The sequence below is a fragment of the Saprolegnia diclina genome, assembly GCF_000281045.1.
Source record: "Saprolegnia diclina VS20 unplaced genomic scaffold supercont1.6, whole genome shotgun sequence".
NCBI classification, from domain to species: domain Eukaryota; phylum Oomycota; class Saprolegniomycetes; order Saprolegniales; family Saprolegniaceae; genus Saprolegnia; species Saprolegnia diclina.
In genome coordinates, this window is record NW_008246073.1 from 843,060 (window position 1) to 864,198 (window position 21,139).

Here is a 21,139-nt window from a genome sequence, read left to right on the forward strand (position 1 = left end):
GCCGAGCTCGGCTGGGGCTTTGTCGAAGAGAACACCGTGTACACTACGGTCATGGTGCTGCACGTCATTGGCGACTACACGCTCTTGGAGTCGTTCATTGCGCAGTTTGCCGACGTGTTGGTGATCGACACGGGGGCTGCGCCAGCGCGGACGACGCTGCCCCAAGGCACGGTGTTGCACTGGCGCCTCGCAGAAGACGACGAAGACGACCAAGTTCTCGGCGACGATGGCAAGGTTCTGACAGTGGGGCTCGCGAGTCCCATGAGCTCTTCGTACGAGCGCATCACCGCGTACATCCTCGAGGACGACGAGGCCGAGACGCCACCGACGCGATGTACCGTCGACAATCTGCCGCTGCCATACGACGTAAAGTCGGACGCTCGCCTACCGCAACACACTGAGAACATTTTGGCGGCGACGGACTTTGCGACGCTCCGCACGGACGTTCTGCAGCTCCAGCAGCGCTTTGCGTACGAGTCGGCGCTGCGCATCGAACTCCAGCGCGAGACAAACCCGCCTAGCCAAGAAGTGCTGCGGCAGAAGATCCAGAGAAGCGAAGCCGAGCACAAAAAGCTCGTTCGCAACGTCGCTCGTGCTCCGTTGCTCGTCTACTTTCAGCGGATTCTTGAGCATCCGTCAGCGGCAGTGCGCGAGATGCTTGTCATTGACCTTGAACGTCGGCTCGCCGAGTGCTGCAACGCCGTGGCTGCGACGGCGCAGGCAGAGTGTGGCCAAGCCTTTGCCGCCTGCAGCGAAGTCGACAACGAGGCGACGCGCTCGGCGTATGCGTCGGCTCTCGTAAAGTGGAGCAACATGGTCACGGGCCTCGAGCATCTCTGGCGCGAGCTCTCGCACATCTATACGGCTAACCAAGAAGCGTACGCGATATTACCGCAGCTCGCCGTGCAGCATCTTCTCGACGGCTTCCCGCTCGAGCTCATGGACGGCGACGCCGGCATGGTCAACGACAAGTGGATCCGCGCCGTGTTGCGCTCTCTGGACGATACGCTGCCGACAGGCGCTCGCGTCTTTGTGCTCTCGGTCATGGGCGTCCAGTCCTCGGGCAAGTCGACGCTGCTCAACTCGATGTTCGGTGTTCGCCTTCGGACGAGCGTTGCGCGGTGCACGCGCGGTGTGAACCTCCAGCTGCTCGCTTGCAACAACTGCGACGACTACGACTACGTCTTGCTCCTCGACACCGAAGGCATCCAGTCGCCCGAGTACGTTGGTGTGGAAGGCACGGTCTGGCGCGACAACCGCATGGCCTCCGTGGCCATCTTGCCGGCGGACGCGACCATCATCTTGACGAAAGGCGAAGCGACCAACACGATCAACGACGTGCTGCCGATCGTGCTCTCGGTGTTTGCCAACTCGGAGCTGGCGGCGGCTTCGGGCGGTCATCTTATGTCCAAGCTCTACTTTGCGTTCAACCAGATTGACGTGTCGCAGACGAGCAACATGGCGTCGAGTCTCCGGGCGCTCCTCGACAGCCTTCGCAGCAGCGCCAAGCAGATTGCGGCCGTGCGGCAGACCGAGACGGCCACTTTTTTGCGCGACTTTCGCGCCGACATGAACGACGAGGCAGGCAGCGACGTCCGATTCCTCGGCATGACGCAAGGCCAAACGACGCCGCCAAACGACGTGCCGCTGCCCGACTTTGGCGAGCGCCTCGTTCGGTTCCGTGACCACATGCACGCCCGCGCCATTGAAAGCCAGTGGCAGGCACGCACGATTTCCGAGCTCAGCGAGAGCTTGGACCTTGTATGGACGTGTCTCCAAAGCGCCAATTTTGAGCTCGACTTTGCGTCGGCACACGAGCGCGTCGTGTACGATCGGCTTGTGCAGATGATGACAGAGCACACGCAAGAGCTCGCCAAGATCTACAGCGACGCCTTTGACAATGTGCTGCAGACGATGAGCGCCGACAGCGCGGCTGAAAAGACGCTCGACGCGAGCAACCGTCGCAAGTACGAGACGCTTTTGGAGCACCACGTGGAGTCGCACGTGGCGACGCTCGAGGCAGTCGTCGCGACGTCGCTGAACCAAGATGCGTTTGCCAAGTGGGCGACGACAATGCAAGACATGTGGACGGACAAGAAGCAGCGCCAAGCGGCGCACTCGGCGCGCCTTGTCCAGTCCAAGGTCCAACACCTCTTTGAGTACGACGCCATCACCAAGGTGTACAAGGAAAAAATCCAAGCAAAAATCGTCGACCACAACACAAGTTTTGGCCCCGAAGCGACGATGCAGGCGTTCGACGCCATCTTCAACGAAATCCTAAGCGACGCTCGCCTACAGAACCCCGCGTTTGCGCCTCAAGTCCCCAAGCTCGTGCACGCTGTCATTCACAACAACCATGTCTTTACGCCGGACGAGCTCGCGCGGCTGAGCAGTGACGACACCGATGGCTGGTCGCCGGCCAAGCTGGTAGGCAAGGCCGCGCGAACATTCTCGAACGTGGTGCTGTCGCGAAACACGACTTCGCGGGACACGGAGCTGACGGACGCTGTCTGTGACCTTGTGGGCAGTCTCCTCGCCGATGTCGAACGCTACTCGGACGACGTAGCGCTAACGTGTGCGCGCGACGTGCAGCGTCTTTTGGCGTCCAAGCAGCTAACGCCGTCCCAGCACAAGGCTGGTCTCCGCGCGCTCACGTCGATGCTCACAAGCGAGCTGCAGTTGCGCCAACGGCGCTGGGACGAGGCCAACAGCGTCGTCGCCAAGTTTGCGGCGTGTAAAGCAAGCATGCTGCTCTTCGCGCAGAACGTGTGCGATGGCCAAAAGGCGGCGCAGCTGCTCTCGACGACGCTGAACGAGTGGCTGGGTCTCAACTTGACCAAGACGTTTGAAGAAGAGGTCGTGAGCGTGGTGGCATCGTCGCTCAAGCACGCTCGATGGGTGCGCGCCGCCGACGCGATGCAAGCTGCCTTGGACACCGATCTGCTTCAGTACTTGCGCAAGAAGAAGATGCGCAAGGTGCTGAGCCTCATCGACGAACCGACCGCGCACGCTGCAGATGTGACGAGCGCCCTTGTGCGCAAAGAGGTCCAAAAGTGCTACGTGCACGTCAGCAAGAAGCTTGTGCGGGACATTGAGGAAAGTATCGCGGCAGCCGCCGACGCGGCAACTCACGCCACCTCGGAGCGCACCAAGTGCTTTGTACATGCGCTGCGTTTGTCGCTCCAGAGTCGCCTCAAGTGCAGCGGCACCAGCGCGCTCATCGAGAGTCTGCCTGCCGTCGCGGGCAATGTCATGAACTGCGACGACCAAGGGCCTTCGGCATTTGCTCTCACGACGGACCAGGATGCAATCAGTGTGCCGCTCGATCTCCTTCGGCGCATTGGTGCGATGGCCTCACAGCTGCGGCCGTCGTCGGAGTGGAGCTCGACGATGACCAAGGCTGTCGTTGGAGTCATTCAAAACGAAGCGTATGGGGCCGTGGACGGCATCATGCCACGCTGTGGGGCACCGTGCCCGCGCTGCCACTGTCCGTGCACCAAAGCACTGGGACATACCTCGACGAAAGACAACGCGCTTCACAACACGTACCATCAGCCCGAGGGTCTCGTCGGTGTTTGGGACGTTGATACGCGCGAACTTTTGGCAGCGAGTTGTGCGACGTGCGTGGTCGACAACTGCACCATGGTGTTTACGAGCGGCAACCGACCGTACACGGAGTTTGAGACCGTGTACCCAGGGTGGGCCTTGCCGCGCGTGACCAAGTTTCTGCCGCTGCGCGAATACGTCTTTGCGCAATGCCAATCCGAGCTCTCGCAAATGTTCAACAAGCTCCCGTGCACCTCGATGCCCATCTCGTATGCGCACAACCTCGACGACATTGACGAGCAGCTCAAACGGCTTCTCCGTTAACTACCCAAGACAAGAGCTGCGTACTGCATACCATAACACAGTGTATACCTTGTTATCACGAAACACTGCTGTTGCTTGTCAACATGACTTCGTCGGCGGAGCAGTTGGAGCGAAAGCGGCTCGTCCTGGATCGTAAAGAGGCCACCGCCGTTTGAAGGTGCTTGGTCGCCTTGAGGCCTTGGGCGAGGAGTCTACAGCTGCAACTGCGCACCTCGGACGGTGCTGTCAAGCTTCTTGCAGGCGACTCGATGTGACCAGTCTCGACAAATGGCGCGTGACTGCAGTCTCGAAACAGTACAAGCTCGACGCGTGGTGCAGGAACCCCGCGTCCATGAGCGATGTCCCGAGGCGAATGGCTTCGGAGGCGTCGCGTCCCCACTCCATGTTGAGCATGCACGCAACAACCTTCTATCACGTGGTCGTTGCCTCGCCCTTGGAGAAACATCGCAGCGCGCGAGAGGTCGAGCGCGACGGGTCCAAGCGCCTCGACATGAATTGCCTCGAGGACGTCGACGATTGTAGCGGCCGTGGGGCGAAGCTCGGGCTCGGCGCGCCACGCGGCGTCCAGAAACTGTGCGAACCGTGGGTGGACGTCGGTGCGCACCGTGGGACGGTCGCCGAGCAGCACCCGGTCGAGCACGCGCAAGTGGTTGTCGTGCAAGCCCGGGTATCGCTCGATTCCGCGGTGCAGAATGTCCCACATGGTGATGCCGAGGCTGAACACGTCGACCGCTTCCGTGTACGTGGCAAAGCCGCTCTTGCCGTTGATGACTTCGGGCGCCATGTAGTCGACCGTGCCCTGCACCGTCATGCGGCGGGCACCACCTGGAGGCTCCATGGCACCGGCGCGGGACGCCCCAAAGTTGGCGAGGTTGACCATGCCGTTGGCGTCCACGAGTAAATATCCGGCTTGATATCGCGGTGCAGAAAATGCGGTGAGAACGAGTGGAGGTAGGCCACCGCGCGGGCCGTGTCCAAGAGAAGACAAAGGTCCAACCCACTTTGCTGTAGCGGCGCGGCCGGCAGTGCCAAGTAGTCGGCGACGCTCCCGCGGCAAAGCTCAAAGACGAGGCAAATCGTCGGAGGGCACACGCACATACCATGAAACGAGATAATGTTGGGATGCGCGAGCGCGGCCTCGGTGGAGAAGCCCGCCAAAATCTCGTCGGTGCGTAGACCTTGATGGCGACGTCGAGCTTGGTGCGGAGCTTGCCGCGGTACACGACAGCGCTGACGCCGGCACCAATGCGTCCCTGGATCGCGAGCTGTGCAAAGTCAATGATGTGTTTCCGGTGCATCTCGACAAGCACTTGGAGGCGTGGGCAGACGTGATTTCTAGAATCCAAAGGCTGTGGTGCTGGAGGAGCGCGCGCTGACCAAGTCCACGCCAGTGCTCCGTGTCGGCGCGCAGAAGTGCCCACGCAAAGAGCGGGGCGAGCGTATCGAGGTGCGGCGACAATGACGAGCGTCGTCGCCACCTCAACGTACCGGTTCATATTCGCATACAATAGTCCTTCGTACGTGTACTCGAGCAGCTGGACCACGAGCCGGTAGGCGCAAAAGGCGCGGAGACTGCGCGCCGACGCCCGCGACCGCGGATACGGCAACATGCACACGTCCGCGATCGAGATGCCCCACGCAAAACCATTGGCAACGCACACACGACGGGGTCGCCGGCGCCACCGAGCAGCGCAATGGCGACAGGAAGCAGCGACAGCGTCAAGGCGATCGCGATCGCGCGTGCGAGGGCTTGGACCGTCACGCTGCGCTGGTAAAAGTACGGAGGAGCAACACAAAGATAAACTGGCGACCGGCAAAGACAACCGCCGCGTGCATGCGAGAGGTCGAAAGCAAGGTCGAGCACCACCGTGGCCCAGAGACTGCCGGCGTAGAGGCTCAAAGCGAGGCACAGCGTCCAGAGAAGCGGCTCGAACGTCGGCAAGATGACCTTGCGCGACGCATGGATGTCGCCAGCGTACGCGCTAGCCGCAAGTAAACAAGGAGGCCGCCCGACAGCAGCAGCATGAGTGTATACGACACGGCGGCTTGGAGCTGGAGGTTCTAGAAGGCACGTCAGATGTCCTCGTCCACCGTCGCTGCGGTCTCGTTTATCTCGTATCGGGTGTCGTCCAGGTAGAAATATCACAATGATCATGCCATGTTCGTGGAGCGAGCGATCGCTGCCCGCCGCTATGCCAACCTCGTAATGCGTGGGACAGCCGACTTGACAGATACCCAAGAAACTTCAACTTTGGCTAGAAGCTCGCAACGTTCTCCGACTATGCATCGTACTCGAACTCTCGCCGCTCCTGGCTCTCCACGCCACTGTGCGACTATGAATGCGAGAAAATGACACAGAAAAAGACATGTTAATTCGGTTTTGTACAGAAATACGCGAGAAAATGTGTGTTGCTAAGCAGTCAAGACGGCGCCTGCGTTCCGATTTGGCTCGGATAAAATGGTTTCCGTGGTCGCAAAGCCCGTAAACTCGTCCGGTGCCATGTCGTTGAGGAGGTTCACCGTGAGGAGGTTGGTGGCGTCGAGCACCTTCTTGTTGCGTCGAAAGAGCTTGTGTTTCGGGGCCTTTGGCTTGGCTTCGAAGCCCTGCGCGAGCTTCTTGCAGCCGCAGTTGCCGTTGTGCAAGAGCCGCTCGGACGACGCTTCGTGCGGCTCGGAGCTCGACGCTTGCGACACGTAAATGACGGGCACGCTCTCGTCGTTGGACGACTTGGTCTCGCGCTGGTCGCGCGGCAACGGCTGCACGAGGTCGATTTGCGCCTCGTCGAAAAAGTAGCTTGCGACCGAGTTCTCAAACGCCTTGGTGTGCGTCACGTGGTGCAGGCACCCGGCGTCGATGAGCGCGTTCCCGACGCGGACCGCCTCCTCGTCTTCGTACGCGTACCCGTGCTCGCGGAGGCAGCGCACGACCTCCTCGCCCGTGAACGTCATGTTGGGCTTGCCGCGGCGCGACTTGCTCAGCGGCGTGTACTGCACGAGGCGCGACAGCACGTGGGCCACCGTGCCGCAGAGCTCCTCTTGGAACGCCTCCAGAAGGCTCACCACCGCACTCGCGGTCGGACGAAACTCGGGGTCCGAGCACCACGCGCTCTCGAGGAGGTCGCGAAACACCGGGTGGAGCTCCGGGTCGAGCGGTGGGCGCTGGCCGTCTAGCACGGTCTTGAAGACGTGCATGTGGCTTGAACTGCTTGCATATTTTTCACGCCCGGGGTGCAAGATGTCCCAGAACGTGACCGCGAGGCTGTAGATGTCGACCATCTCGCTGTAGCTGGCCTCGCCTTGCCGGCCGTCGATAATCTCGGGCGCCATGTAGTCGGCGGTCCCCCGCATCGTCATCAAGCGCACGCTCGGCGTCGCGACGTCGTCGACCTTGACCGCCATCGAACGCGACTCGCCAAAGTCGGTGAGCTTGACGCGGTTGGTCGCATCCATGAGAAAATTCGCGGGTTTGATGTCGCGATGAATGAACGGCGGCGAGAACGAGTGCAGGTAGGCCACCGCGCGGGACGCGTCGAGCATGTAGCAGAGCTGCAAGAGGAGCGGCTCGGTGTAGTCGTGCTTGGCGAAGTGAAGCTTGTCGTCGAGCGACCCGCGGCAGAGCTCCGAGACGAGGCAGATCGTCGGCGGCAGCACACACATGCCGTAGAACGTCACGACATTCGGGTGCGTGAGCGCCGAGCAGAGCGCGGCCTCTTGGGAAAAGTCGACGATCGTCGCCTCAGTGATCTCCGTCGGCGAGTAGACCTTGATCGCGACCGGAATCTTGGAGTGGAGGAGCCCGCGGTAGACGTCGGCGGACGCGCCGAGCCCGATCTTGCGCGTGAGCTCGAGGTGGGCAAAGTCAATGATGTCGCGCTGGTGCATCTCGAGTAAAATGTGCAGACCTTGCGCCGACACGATCTCCTGCATGCACTGGTTTTGCCGAAAGAGCGCTTGGAGGTCGCACGCGCGCTCGCCGAGGCCGCGCCAATGCTGCGTGTCGGCGCGGAGCACGCGGTAGATAAAGAACGGAGCGGTGGACGCCCACGTGATCGTGAAGAAGACAAGAACGATCCCCGCGGTGGTCAAGTTGACGTAGAAGAGCTCTGCGTAAATCAAGACGAGCACATAATAGCCGATGAGAAAGCCGCAAAATTCGCGCAGCGCGCGCTGGTTGGCGCGGCCGAGCGGATAAAAGCAGAGCCCAATCAAAAAGGCAATGATGCTGACCCGATACACGATCGTGACGACGTGGGCCGTGAGCGGGGCGGCGTCGATGACGTTGAAGACAATCGTGGTCGTGAGCGGAATCGCGCAGAGCACAAACGAAATCGCCATCGAGCGCGTGAGCGCGGGCCGCGACACCGACCGCTGAAAGAGGAACGTAATGACCAAAAACACGATAAACTGCCGGCCTTCGTACAAAAGTTCGGTAAAAATCGAGTTGAAAATCGGCTTGGAGTAGTCGGCGATCGACGCAGCGATAAAGTAGAGCGTGTACGACCCAGTGACGGCGCACATGACCCAAATGAGCGGCTCGAAGGACGGCAGAAGGATTTTGCGCGCGGCGTCCGAGTCGCCGAGGTACGCGGTCGCGCGGTGCCGCCGAAGGTACACGACACACGCGACCGACAAGAGGAACATGGTGCCATACCCAACCGTATACAAAATCTGAAGTACTTTGAACTGGTCGAGAATCTTTTCCCGCGCTGCCTCCGCCGCCGCCAACGCCGCCGGGGACATGGTGGGCGCAGCTTGCACACGTCGCAGGATCTGCTCCACGACTGGCATGGCAAAAGGTAAAGTGATCAGCGACGGAAGCGATCGGTAGCTTGTTGCTTTGCATTCGGGCCAGTCACGGGCTCAGTACGTGCACTGGTGCTATTATACTCAGTATCGGATTTCTCCGGTTGAACTGAGCCGTTCCGTTCTTCGATAAATGCTAGTCGACGAAGAACCGGAGAAGCAAGTCGGCCGCCAAGGTCTCGCGTGGCGCCAACACCATGGTCGACAACGCAGGCAAATAAATAAGATCTGCACTGAGACTCGTATGGTCAAGGAGCTGGCGTGGGTCGAGTCGCCGCAAAATGCGTTGGGTCCAGTACCACGGTAGGTTCCAAATAGATGGGTACGCATACGACTAGTACTACATCGACAGGCGTTATCACCGCGCACCCAGTTCGTTGTCGTACTGTGCGTTGGTGAGGTGGCGCAGTGGTCAGCAGCCCGAACGATTGCTGCCGACCGACGTCTCGTCCGTCAGCCCCCGCGTGTGCCCACGTTGTCTCTCGAAATCGCGGGCCTGACCTCACATGGCGAGTAATGCAGATGGCTACTTGTTGTAGCTGCGAGGCACCCAAGGTGCACCGATACTGTTTCAACAGGATATAGGAACAAGTTGGGTTTGCTAGCCCGTTATTCTATACTTTATCTGCCGTGCTGCAAGTGCTCGGAGGTGCGATTACTGCGCCAGCGAGTCACGCAGGTCGACGTCGTCACCCCACATCATCGTCTCGTCGTCCGTCTCGGGATCCAAAAGCATCTCGACCGCCGACCGTTGTTTCTTGTACAGTCGGTGCCGGCGCTTTGCCCGCTTTCGCGCGATGCCAAGGCCTTGGCCGTGCAGCGCACACTTGCAACTGCCGTCGTCGTCGAGCGCAAACGACAGCAGCGACGACCGTCGCGGTGCCACCGCCGGCTGCCACGTGTACTGTATCCGACTCGAGTTGTGAAAGCCGCGCACGTGCTTGACCTCGTGGAGGTGTCCGGTCTCGAGAAGCGCGTTGCCGACGCGGACGGCTTCAAATTTATCGCGCGTGCCAAGGTGGGTGGCATCGACAAGGGCATCAACGAGGTCGGCACCGGAAAGCGTCGTCTCGCGCTCGAGGGTCACCGCAAGGCGCGCCGTCTCGTCCTCGAGCAGAGAGGCGAGGATGGTGACCATGGACGCGGCCGATGGTCGATCGATCGCGGCGGGTGCCCACGCGGCGACAAGCAGTTGGCGGAGCACCGGCGAGAGGGTATCTCGCAGCGGCGGGCGGGTGCCATCCAGAACGAGTGTGAATACGTGCATGTGGTTCTTGGTGCCGCGCGGGTACTTGCACTGGCGCGGGTGCAGAATGTCCCAAAGCGTCATGCTCAAACTAAAGACGTCCGAGGCGGTCGCGTACGACGCGGCACCGCGCTTGCCGTCGATCATCTCGGGCGCCATGTACTCGACAGTGCCGCGCACCGACATGAGCTGGACGTCGGCGACGCGCGACTCACCAAAATCCGACAACTTGACGCGGTTGTTCGATGCGTCGAGGAGGTAATTGGTAGCTTTGATGTCGCGGTGCAGAAGCGGCGGTGAAAACGAGTGCAGATACGCCACAGCGCGGGCCGCATCGAGCATATAGCACAGCTCGACGAGCGGGGAGAGCGGGGATAACGGCGTCGTACAGCTTAGCAAGTCGTCGAGAGAGCCGCGGCAGAGCTCGGCGACGAGGCAGATCATGGGCGGACACACGCAGAGGCCATAGAACGAGACGATGTTTGGGTGCCGGAGCACGGCCCAGAAGCCGACTTCGTGCGAGAACTCTGCGACGACCGCTTCCGAAATTTCTTGCGGCGTGTAGACCTTGATGGCCACGTCCAACGACGAATGCAGCGTGCCGCGGTACACGGTTGCTGACCCACCAGCGCCGAGCCGGTGGTGCCACTCGAGATGGGCAAAGTCAATGAGGTCGCGTCGGTGCATCTCAAGGAGGATGTGGAGTCCTTCGGCCGACATGACCTCTTGCATACTGGCGCGCTGCGTATCAAGATGCAGTGCGCGAACGCTGAGCCCGCGCCAGTGCGCCGTGTCAGCGATGAGGACGCGCCAGATAAAGAAAGGCGCGAGCATGCTCCAGCACGCGCGCGTCATGAGCACGTACAAGCTCCATGTCGCGAGGTGCGGCTTCGCTTCGATCGTCGCGTGATACGAGAGCTGCGTGGAGATAGCACCGAGGGCGTAGAAGACGAGCGCAAAGACACCGAGTTCACGCACCACGGTCGTGTTGGCGCGGGCAAGCGGCCGGCACGCAAGTCGGAGGAAGAGGACGACGAGGACAAAGCGCGCGAGTACGGCGATCGCGTACTGCAGTTGAAAGACATAGGCGTCCGTGTCGGGGTTCGTGCGCAGTGCACTCGCGAGGCCCATGAGCCCAATGGGCGACACGAGTAGCAGCAGCGTGAGCACCAACGTCCGCAAGATCGCGGGCGCCGACACGCTCTTTTGATAGAGAAACAAGGCGACAAAGACGACGTGAAAGTGCTCGCCGTGGTAGATCGCTTCGTTGTACACGGACGCATAGGGCCCCGGTCCCGGTCCCGCGTAGCCGCACGAGAGCGTCACGCAAAAATACGTGGCGTACATGCCCGAGACGGCCGCAAAGCCCCAGAGCATGGGCTCGAACGACGGCAAGATGAGCCTCCGCGCTGCGCCAGAGCTGCCGCGCCACGCTGTGGAGCGCTGCTGCCGCAGGTACGCTACGGAAACTACGGCGAGGAGAAAGGCCGCGCCATACGCGAGGCCATGGACCAATGCCACGAGCCGCGCTGTCTCCATCTTGCCGCTTCGGTATGATAGTTCGGATAGCCGTGTCATCGTATCCGGAGCAATGAAACTGCAAGGGCAAGTTGCATCAAATTCGACCACAAAGGGCGCATCGCTTTCTTCCAAACTACAGTCGATGCAGTGAGCTTTAGTCGTACTGAGCCAACGCGAATGTGCCGCGCGCAATATGGCTTGAAGCCACAGCTAGCGTCGACGGCTGGTCGGTGCGAAGAACCTTCAAAGGAGCACATCACTGGGTTGTTCAAGGCGTGAGCACGTGGCGCAGAGGCGGCGCGAAGTCGTTGTGAGCAGTGTTTCTAGCACCTACTAAAACCGCCGACTGGGCCATCTCGGCGTCTTGCCTCGACGCCGTCGTCCCTACTTCTCAGCAAGGGCCTCGTGAGGGGCAGCGGGACGGACAGTTGTCGGCTACGTTTATCGTGCGCCAAAGCACGTCCGTTCGCTCTCACTGCACAGTACGCGAGTAGTTAGTTAGTCGACGCCATGATCGACTCGACACCATGGCGATCTCCGCCCGCGCGAAGAACGCGATGACGGCGTAAAAATAGCCCATACAAACCCAAGGTATCGCATTCATTTTTACGAGCCACTCATATCGCGTATAAATATAGCTGACCAATCCGCTTCCGTCGAATATCGCGCCTTGTGTTTCATAGGCGCAATGCGGCTTCTATTTTTAGCGCGATGGCCATCGCGAGCCAACGCATTTGAGTTGCAGTTGGGGTTTTGAACGCAAGCAAAGATGTCGTCTTGTGATGCGAGGTACGATCATCTACGATCTTAGTGCTTCTCTTCACGCTCCTGGCTTAGACCGTCCCCGAAGCGCCGCGTGTCCAAGGCCGGGTTTGAAGATGCCAATGCGATGGGGTTGCTCCTCGACAGCTTTGCGGCGACGAACAGCCCCAAGCGTCACAACTACGGCAACGGCAGCATGTCGTACGATGAGCCCGCCTACCCCAAGAGCGTGAGCCTTCTGCGCCAAGGTACACAGTGCGACGCGTGCATTGTATCATACTTGCATCATAGTGCCGTTTAAAATTCTCGTGCCCGACAACACACCGCTGTCGTGTGAGAAGAGCAGTATGAGTGCGCTCTTTCCGGCGACGCTCACACCGAAAGCTTCATCCAAGCCGTGCTTTACCCCAACGCCGACCGCGACACCAACTTCGACCGAGTTTGACGAACTCCCCGACTCGAGCCTCGACTTTCTCTCGCATTCGCCCGAGTACAACGACAGCATGTCGCCAGCGCCCTTTGATAGCGACGCGACGCTCGAGGTGCTCGGTGATGCCACGACCGCGCCGACGTTTGACCTCTCGAACTGCATACCGCCGGCGCCGTCGCTCCAGGACATGGCCCAAAACATGTATGCGATGGACAACCTCATGGGCTACCGCCGGCTGCAGATGCCGCCGTACCCGGGCATGTTTGACGGCCTCGACCCGCAACACCACCACCACCATCATCACCACGCGCTGCTTGGCGCCCCCGTTGTGCACCCCGGCAGTTGGTGCGAGCGCGAAGACAAGCAGCTCCGAAAAGCCATCAAGAACCTTGGCACAAAGAACTGGAAGCAAGTCGCAATGATGCTCAACACGGGCAAGACCGACGTACAGTGTCTGCACCGTTGGAACAAGGTCCTCAAGCCCGGCCTTTTGAAAGGCGCGTGGAGTGCCGAGGAGGACGACGTGCTCCGGTCGCTCATGCTCAAGTTCGGCGTCGGCAACATTCGCTGGGCCGACGTCGCCAACCACATTCAGGGCCGCACCGGCAAGCAGTGCCGCGAGCGTTGGCGCAACTGTCTCAGCCCCGACATCAACAAGGGCGAGTGGTCGGCCATGGAAGATGAAGTCATGTTCCGTGCGCAGCAGCGCATGGGCAACCGATGGAGCGAGATCGCCAAGCTCCTTCCGGGCCGCACCGAGAATGCGATCAAGAACCGTTGGAACTCGAGCGCGCGCAAAAACTGGTTTTCCAAGCAGCAAGCCAACGGCACGTCGGCAGAGTCGCTCCAAGACGACGACTGCTGCGACGACATGAGCGAGACGGCATCGTCGTCGCCTGCCCCGTCGACCAGCGACAGCATCGACGATGCCCATTTCAACTTTAACGACCTCGCCAAAGCCGTCGAGTCGTCGTCGCCGATGCAGCACCGTGGGCGAAGCGACAGTGTCAACTCCATGAGCAGCAGCGTTGTAGACGAGCTCGAGTTCCTCGTTGGCGACGAAGAGAGCGGCAGCTTTGCCGACGGCTTGCTCTTGGGTACGCACGACCTCATGGACGCAGATCTGAGCTTGCTCTTTGACGCGGTCGAGCAAGACTTTGCAGACGCCGACGGCAGCGACGAGGCCAGCACGACGTCCGCGGCATAGTTAGGATTTTTGAATGTGTCGCGTCGAGACTCGCATCGAGAAGCAGCCGCTAGGAATTAGCACTAATTAATAAGACAACATCCCCAAAAATGACAATCGTTGCATACAGAAACGCCTGTCGAGTGGGCCACTAGACAACATTATCCAATTCGTATCATAATTCAACGAAGTGGATAAAGTACGATCAATCTTCGAATAAACCGTCAACTATGGGATAAACATCACCGATGCACGGTCGTGGCCCTAAAACCCGAACGGTCGATTGATATTTCCATCGACGTACACAAAACCCCGGGGAACACAAATTTGTCGTGAGCGGACTATAGTAATGATGGCCAAAATGTTATTTTTTGGTCTTTTTCGCCAGTTTTTTCTTGGGAGATTTGGATTTGATCGCCTTGGCGTGCGCTTCGTTGGCGACTTCAATCGCTAGAAGCGTCGCGCCACCGTCAGCTGGGAGCGGGTCAATCGGAGCCGCGCCTTTGCACCGCTGGTTCTCCAACGTGCTCTGAAGTTGCGCCGACTCCCAGTCCAGGAGTACACTGCGAATCTAGTCGGAGGGTCGCACCATGTTTTTCTATCGCAAGTGTATACCTCGGCTTTGCTAGTCACGACGTTGAGCGCCGCGTCCATGTCGTCCTGGGCAAGGTCGAACGCGTCCTTGTTGTACTACCCACGAGGCATCCGTCGTGAGCGACGAAACCGAGTGCTACCTGGTTTTTCAAGCGCGGGTTGGCGCCGTGGTCCAAAAGCAGCCGTGCAACGCGTTTCGATTGATGGAAGATCGCAATTGCAATAGGTGTCCAGCCTTTGGCGTCGCGGGCGTTGACGTTGGGCTTGAATACCTTGGTGTACACCTCTTGCACGGCGGTCGCACGCTTGTGGGCGCGGAGCATCGGATGACTCTCGTCTTGAAACGCCTAAACAATTATGCGTCATTAGTGGCTCTCTATCCGCAGCACCAACCTTCCAAAAGGTAAGGAGCATAGTTGCACTCTCTGCATTGTCATATTGGGCAGTAAGAGCCAAGAGGGTCGCGCCGCGCTCGTCGCGGACGTCGGCGGTCCCTGCAGCCGTGTTGGGGTTAGGGTAGGCTCGAGCAACGAACGCAGCGTACCCCGGGGTCGCGTCTCGGTTTCGACGGCTTCGCTTCCGAGTGCGGCAAGCTTTTCTTTGAGGGCTTCAGCCGCCGTACTCGCGGTCGACGACGCCGTCGCAATCAGATCTTGGTGGATGCGCAGCATGGCCAGCTGCTCGCGCTCGACATGACTCGTGAGGCGCTCCTGGAGCTTCTTCTCCATAATCTAATGCAAACCACCAAATGAAGCAGGAGTCCCGTCAAGCTTCTCTAAGCATTCTCTACTTCGTTGCGCTCGCGCAGGAGTGTCTCCGTCGTTTCGACGTTCCACTCGCTGAGAACGGCAGCGATGTCCTTGGTTTTTGCCACGTCGAACGCACGCTCGCTACCACACGCAATGGATATTGATGGTGATGCATCGTGATCTATTGGGAGATACCCTTGCTGCGTCGTGCACCGTGGGTCGCCGCCGGCGTGCAGCAGAGCAATGACGGCATTTAAATGACCGTTGTACGCCGCCCGGAAGAGTGGCGACCGCCCCGCATCGTTGCGCGCATTCGGATTAGCACCCTAGAAGCCAGGATATGCAAGCTTGGACGATCGACTAAAGGGCACTACGAGCGCCAAGAGATGCGCAATCATCTCATCGTGGCCTTGGCACGCGGCTTCCGAGAGCGCCGTGTGTTTGTGTCCGTCTTCGCTTTCGAGGTGGTATCCCTTCTCGAGCCAGCTGTCAAGTGCGGCAATATCGCCGTCAAAGCCAGCCTCGACAACGTCGACGCTGTTGCGCCGCACCTACAGTGAGTGCGTCGCCGGCATCCCATCTACGACCACGTACCTCTTTGAGGCCAAGCGCCGACGCGACCGGGTCGTCGCCGTCGTTCGCGGCGGCGAGCGCGTCCGGCGGGAGCACCGACACGAGGCACATGCGCTGGCGCGTCCGGGGTGGCGGCTCGACCGCACCGTAGAGCAATGCAAACTTGAACGCATCGCACGGAAGAAAGAGGTTGGGTTCGGGGTCGCCTTCTTCCTAGGCGACAATAACGTCCTATGCGATAGTTCATGATGCTACACGAGGTTACCTTGCGGAGCAGCGTCGACCACACTTCGGGTTTGAAAAACTGCGCGCGATCGAGCACTTGGTGCGGAAACGCGCCGTCCAGAAAGTACGTGTCGAGCTCGAGCCCCGTGAGCTTATCAAAGCAGATGGTCATGAGCGAACCGAGGCGAAGCGCCGCTACAAAGGCATTTGCGATCGCTGCACAAGTGTTGTCGGACCCTACCGACAAGGTGGCGCCGCAACGACGCCTCGGTCATGTCCAGTGGATTCCCCGCAAGGAGGAAGCAGCCACGCTGGTACTTGAAGAACTGGGCTGCTTGGCCGCCCGTGTGATCCACGACGAGTGGGTACTTTTCGTAGACATAGACGGCCTTCTCCAACGCGGCGGGCAAGTCTTTGAGCGTCGTGCGGATCTCGGGTGCCATGGCCTCTACGCCGCCGGTAGTATCATCCTCGTCATGGGTGGGTACCTTGCGCCGCGCGCTGCTTTACATCCACAATTAGCCGCGCTACCATCTCCGTAGTGGGTCCGTGCAGCTGCAGCGCGGTGACGACCATGCTGGGCTCCATGTCGAGGAGCTGGCTCCCGCTCACGTCTACTCAAGATGCAACAGGCCGAACACTATGCTTGCAGCGTGTACCATTGGCAGATATCCACTCCAGAACGAGTTGGCGCGTCGCATCGTCAGTGATGGCCTGCGAAGCAAAGTCGCCGACGTCAGCGCGTCGCCATTCGAGCACGGGCTTGGTGGGCGTGGTGCATCCGCTGCCCATATCGTGGTGTCCACGTACTAACTGCCGTCGTAACGCCCACTGCGTAGACCCTACTCGCAGCTTCATACTAGCATTGTCCACCCCCGCGCCTCCTCCACATGCCTGTCTCCTCTCGACGTGGATGCCATGGATGCCCATGGATGACTCGACCGCGCGCCGCGTCGTCATCGTCTTGCCACGTCACGCGTACCCAACTTCAACTAGGACATGTCCTACCGGAAACCCTTCTGACGTACTGATATCCTGGCCGGACACTGGAATCAGGGCTCGGAACCATCCGGACAACGTGGATCGGCAACCGGAATGGGACAGGCCCCTTCGTTGCTCTTGTTTTTTGTATGCGGCGGTGGCCGCGTCCTAATGTTGAAGCGCTTGGCACCCATGACCAGAACTGGTTCTCCCCGTCGCTCTCGACGTGGCCCACTCTTGGCGTCGCCCGCCGTGCTGGCGTGTGATACCTCGCCACAGTATACTGGATATTTCGAACCTTGAACCGGCAGCCGCGGGTGCCATCACTTGGTGTTTGTATGGAAAGAAGCAGCCTTGTCAATCTCATTATATTCTTCGGATTTAACGGGCCTTGGCGAGTGGCGTGGTATTTTATTCCTCCCAGCTGGCACGACATACAAACACCAAGTGAAAAAGAAGGAAGCGCGCATTAAATTGCATCTGGTTCCGCGTAAATTCATTGCCGACGGAAAAAAAGCGAAGCGCTTGAGGCGCAATATTTGCAAGTTGCGCGTCTCTGCGGACGATCGCGACGACTGAAGCTGCCGATCCGCTTGCATCTCGCACCTCGATGGTCATGCAGACGGACCTACCCGCCTTTCCCATCCACCCGGTGGTCATCATCGACAACCAAGAAGAGGACCTGCGCGCCAAGGAGCCCGTAATCGACGGCGGCGACGACGACAGTACGATGGCCTCGCAGAAGGAGTGGAGTGACTTTCTCAACTCGAGCGTGCTTGCGCTCAAGCTGGAAGAGCCTGTGGACGAAGACAGCGCGCGGCCCAAGCCCATTGCGATCGGCACGCCGACGCAAAAGCAGCTCCGCGCCGGCTCGCCGCTCGTGCTGTGCATGTCGCCGCTCGCGACGATCCCGCCGATTCCGTCGATGGTCAATAGCCCCGAAGCGACGGCGGCCGTGAACCCCACGTCGTGGCCGTCGTGGCAAATGTCGATTCCCGATACGGACGACGTGGACGAGGACGACAACGACGGCGACCACAGTCCGTTGGGCATCCCGCTCTTGAGCGAAAAGCAACACGCGACCGAGAAGGCGCGCCGCATGCGCGCCAAGTCGTTCTCGGCCATCTACGCCCACGAGCACCATGCCGCGGCGTGGAGCAGCGAGCGCCACGATGGCTTGGGCTTGAGCAACAACAACCTTCCGCCGCCGTTGCCACACTTGCAGCTGCCGCCGACGCCGTACCAAGCGGCGCCCATGCAGTCCGTGTCCAACTTCAACATGCGCCGCTACTCGGGTGACTTTGATCACTATGGTCACCGCTCGATGGACCTTGCATCGTCGTCGTCGTCGTTCTTGCCGCCGCCGCCTCCCATGCCGACAGGCAATCGGGGCATTCGGTCGCATAGCATCGAGTGCCACACAAGCTCGTCCCACATGCCACGCCCGCCGTCGATGGGCAGCCCGTACCACGCGGTGACGCGCAGCCCGATGCTGCGCCAAAACATGCGGCAGCCGCCGCTCCCGACCAAGCAGTCTGGGAACCAGTACGCCGAATGGCAGCGCCCCAACGACTTTGCACCGCCGCTGCCGCCCGACGCAGGAGCGTACTATGGCAACCCAACTGCCACGGCCACCAACGGCAACAGCAACAGCAACAACTTTGCCGAGTACATGCCCGAAGCGTACTACGAGGTGCAGTTCAAGCGTTGCCGCAAGGATGTCTTTTCCGGTCTTGGCGGCTTCAAGCTCGGCGACTACGTCAAGGTAGTCAAAACGCCCTTCTATGCAAAGGGCTCATGAGCCGCAGGTGGAAGGCGATCGCGGCGAAGACGTGGGCCACGTCATCCGCATGGCGCCCGACGCCAAGACGCTACGCAGCACGAACGACAGCGAAAGCAAAGAGCCTGCGCCGATGAAGCGCGTCATGCGTCTCGCCAGCGAGAACGAGCTGACGCTCTTGCGCGAGCAGGTAGACCGATCCTATTCGATGTCGAATTGCTCAGTTTCGTGTGAAATAGCACAAGGAAGAGCAGGAAGTACTGCAGGTCTGCCGCAGCAAGGTGCGCCAGCGCATGCTGCCCATGAACGTCATTGACGCCGAGTATCAATTTGACCGGCACAAGCTCACGTTCTTCTTCGAGGCGGACCGGTACGCCTTGTCCGCTACGACCACTGAGATCTGAGCGGCTGCGTAGGCGCATCGACTTTCGCGAGCTCGTGCGCGACCTCTTTGCGATCTACAAGACGCGCATTTGGCTCCAGCAAGTCGTCTCGGTGCACAAGAAGGGCATGGCGCCCGAGTTTGAACTCGCGGACGGCCACCATTAGACACTGACTAGAGAAGAGACGACCACGACGAAGCAAGGATATAGAAGACCCAAGGGATTAGAGAACGCGCGGCCTGCATGGTAGTAGATACGTGTCGTGTGTGTGTATATGTGGTACATAAGATGATAATGCATCTCGGAAAACACGCCATTCTTGTACATGTAGCACCAACTTAGAGCTCGTCGTCCGACTCGGACTCGGTCTCGGACTCGGCGCGGTCCCGCCGGCGTGGCACCGACGTCGTCTCGGGCGTGTCGTGACTGAGTTGCGTGAACCAGTCGGCCACCGTTGCCAACGACGACTGCACGGCAGGAAGCACGTGCTCGTTGATGGTCGCCTCGAGCAGATTCCGCTTCATATGCACTGCTATCGTGAGCGATGGCATCGTAAACGCTTCTTGGAGCTCCATGTCGTTGGTCAAATGCACCTCGTCGCCCTCGTTGTCTTCGTACGTGAGGTCCCATGGCAGCTCCTTGCTGCTCGTGGGCAGCGCGAGCTCAAAGAGGTGCGCGGCGAGAATGCGCACGTCGAGGAGCGTCGTGTCGAGGCCGACCGCGAGCTCGCGGCGCTGGCTCTCGTAGCGAAGGACCAAGGCGCAGCGCTCGGGACGGCTTGCCATGTTGCCTTTCTCTTCTTGATCGGATAGTTCGAGTCGGCTATCCCACGCAGCTGATGAAGATAGGTGGAAACGGCTTTTTCGCGATCTTGCTTGTCTTTGAAGACGTCAAATTTAAATTTAATGCCACGTGGATGAGAGACGACGACTACTACAGTGCACGCCACCTGTACCCTTCCAGATGAATGTGGTCCAAAACTTTTGAATCCCAGCTCTGAGTCTTCATTTTTATATCAAAAGGACGTTATAAATCGACTGTTCTGTCCAAGACGAAGAGACGTATAAGAGCCGATCGCAATGAAATGAAAAACTGACGAAGTTATGGGCGTTCAAAGTTGGGCATCACAGGACCAAGGGGTCCGAAATTGTTACATAAATTTGACCGGATAACATGGAGCCCCTCCGGATAAGGCCCACCGGCGCCGGATGAGGTGTCATTATCCGGATAACGAGCTCACTCAGCCATTTCCATGCCTCGGAAGACCAAACGAGTCCTGCACTTGGAGCACGCACGCAAGGCCCGAAAGCTGGACCGTGCTGAGGCCGTCTCCGCAGCACAAGGTACTTTGCGCTAGGGTAACTTTCTACAACGGACTATTGTATCTAGGCCCACCCCTGGAGCAGGAGGAGACCGTTCTTGACGACGGCATCGAGGTCGACGACTCGGAGGACGACAACGCAGAGGACGAAGACTTCTTCATGGTCACAGGCAACATCAACGTCGACGAGGGTCCACGTGAAGAAGGTCCAGATGAAGAAGAGACTCCAGTCGTTTGGACCATCGCGCACGATGACAAGGCTGCGCAGCGCAAGCGAGCCGCGTACGTCGGCACCAGATGCTTACTGTGTTCGAGGCCCTGCGCCCCGATTGTGTCGGTGTCTTTCTGTTCGACAACAGCACCAACCATGGTGCTTTTTCTGCCGACGCGCTCAATACGTCAAACATGAACCTCAACCCCGGCGGCAAGCAACCCAAGCTGCGCGACGGCTGATACGAGAAGGATGGCGTGCGTGTCACGCAGTCGCTGGTCAAAGCTCCCGACGAAACGCCCAAGGGTATCAGGATCGTACTCCAGGAGCGGGGCCTTTGAAGCGCCAGCCTCAGACTCGACACGGCGAAGGACCTCCTCGGATCCCAGCCCGACTTCACGTCCCAGAAGGGCTGCGTTGAAGAAACCATTGAGGCTGCTGGGCACGTCGCTCTCTTTCTGCCCAAGTTTCACTGCGAGTTCAATGTCATCGAGATGTACTGGG

At 59.7% G+C, this 21,139-nt stretch overlaps 8 protein-coding genes across 9 annotated transcripts in view; 4 read left to right on the forward strand and 4 right to left on the reverse strand.

Annotated features, from left to right (window-relative positions):
* The window catches only part of SDRG_02775 (hypothetical protein), a gene marked incomplete at its 5' end in the record, with an annotated part of 6,246 nt that extends 2,292 nt beyond the window's left edge, over positions 1-3,954 (forward strand). Inside the window, one exon of the mRNA XM_008608376.1 lies at positions 7-3,954. Coding sequence (XP_008606598.1) covers positions 7-3,870 — 3,864 coding nt within the window. The 3' untranslated portion in view covers positions 3,871-3,954. The remainder of the gene's footprint in view (positions 1-6) is intronic.
* On the reverse strand, positions 3,926-8,658 carry SDRG_02776 (TKL protein kinase; the record flags this gene model as incomplete). Its single annotated transcript, XM_008608377.1, has 9 exons — positions 3,926-4,061; positions 4,169-4,226; positions 4,276-4,669; positions 4,714-5,007; positions 5,049-5,205; positions 5,359-5,442; positions 5,526-5,852; positions 5,906-5,931; positions 6,298-8,658. 9 exons carry the CDS (start codon positions 8,656-8,658, stop codon positions 3,926-3,928), a joined length of 3,837 nt encoding a protein of 1,278 aa, XP_008606599.1.
* Positions 8,659-9,257: 599 nt separating this feature from the next.
* SDRG_02777 (TKL protein kinase) lies at positions 9,258-11,484 on the reverse strand. Its single transcript, XM_008608378.1, has one exon. It carries the CDS (start codon positions 11,456-11,458, stop codon positions 9,329-9,331), a length of 2,130 nt encoding a protein of 709 aa, XP_008606600.1. The 5' UTR covers positions 11,459-11,484; the 3' UTR covers positions 9,258-9,328.
* A 703-nt stretch (positions 11,485-12,187) lies between these two features.
* SDRG_02778 (hypothetical protein) lies at positions 12,188-13,941 on the forward strand. The gene is made up of 3 exons (XM_008608379.1): positions 12,188-12,229; positions 12,278-12,450; positions 12,494-13,941. Exons 1-3 carry the CDS (start codon positions 12,210-12,212, stop codon positions 13,837-13,839), a joined length of 1,539 nt encoding a protein of 512 aa, XP_008606601.1. The 5' UTR covers positions 12,188-12,209; the 3' UTR covers positions 13,840-13,941.
* A 203-nt stretch (positions 13,942-14,144) lies between these two features.
* SDRG_02779 lies at positions 14,145-16,937 on the reverse strand. Of its 2 annotated transcripts, none has more exons than XM_008608381.1 (13): positions 16,854-16,937; positions 16,619-16,801; positions 16,448-16,573; positions 16,201-16,407; positions 16,000-16,154; positions 15,756-15,947; positions 15,536-15,712; positions 15,357-15,487; positions 15,203-15,302; positions 14,957-15,143; positions 14,806-14,906; positions 14,434-14,759; positions 14,145-14,389 (listed from the first exon to the last, which is right to left on the reverse strand). In XM_008608381.1, exons 2-12 carry the CDS (start codon positions 16,749-16,751, stop codon positions 14,448-14,450), a joined length of 1,821 nt encoding a protein of 606 aa, XP_008606603.1. In that variant the 5' UTR covers positions 16,752-16,801; positions 16,854-16,937; the 3' UTR covers positions 14,145-14,389; positions 14,434-14,447. The 2 variants fall into 2 exon arrangements, with proteins under 2 accessions (XP_008606603.1, XP_008606602.1); XM_008608380.1 differs by lacking the exon at positions 16,854-16,937 and having other exon boundaries at positions 14,152-14,389; positions 14,434-14,508; positions 14,553-14,759; positions 16,619-16,778.
* A 492-nt stretch (positions 16,938-17,429) lies between these two features.
* Positions 17,430-19,446, forward strand: SDRG_02780 (hypothetical protein). Its single transcript, XM_008608382.1, has 4 exons — positions 17,430-18,705; positions 18,749-18,910; positions 18,960-19,090; positions 19,137-19,446. The coding sequence occupies exons 1-4, from the start codon at positions 17,551-17,553 to the stop codon at positions 19,267-19,269; spliced, it is 1,581 nt and encodes a 526-aa protein (XP_008606604.1). The 5' UTR covers positions 17,430-17,550; the 3' UTR covers positions 19,270-19,446.
* On the reverse strand, positions 19,291-19,996 carry SDRG_02781 (hypothetical protein). Its single transcript, XM_008608383.1, has one exon. It carries the CDS (start codon positions 19,886-19,888, stop codon positions 19,442-19,444), a length of 447 nt encoding a protein of 148 aa, XP_008606605.1. The 5' UTR covers positions 19,889-19,996; the 3' UTR covers positions 19,291-19,441.
* A 359-nt stretch (positions 19,997-20,355) lies between these two features.
* Positions 20,356-20,901, forward strand: SDRG_02782 (hypothetical protein; the record flags this gene model as incomplete). Its single annotated transcript, XM_008608384.1, has 3 exons — positions 20,356-20,446; positions 20,493-20,630; positions 20,693-20,901. 3 exons carry the CDS (start codon positions 20,356-20,358, stop codon positions 20,875-20,877), a joined length of 414 nt encoding a protein of 137 aa, XP_008606606.1. The 3' UTR covers positions 20,878-20,901.
* Positions 20,902-21,139: the final 238 nt, after the last annotated feature.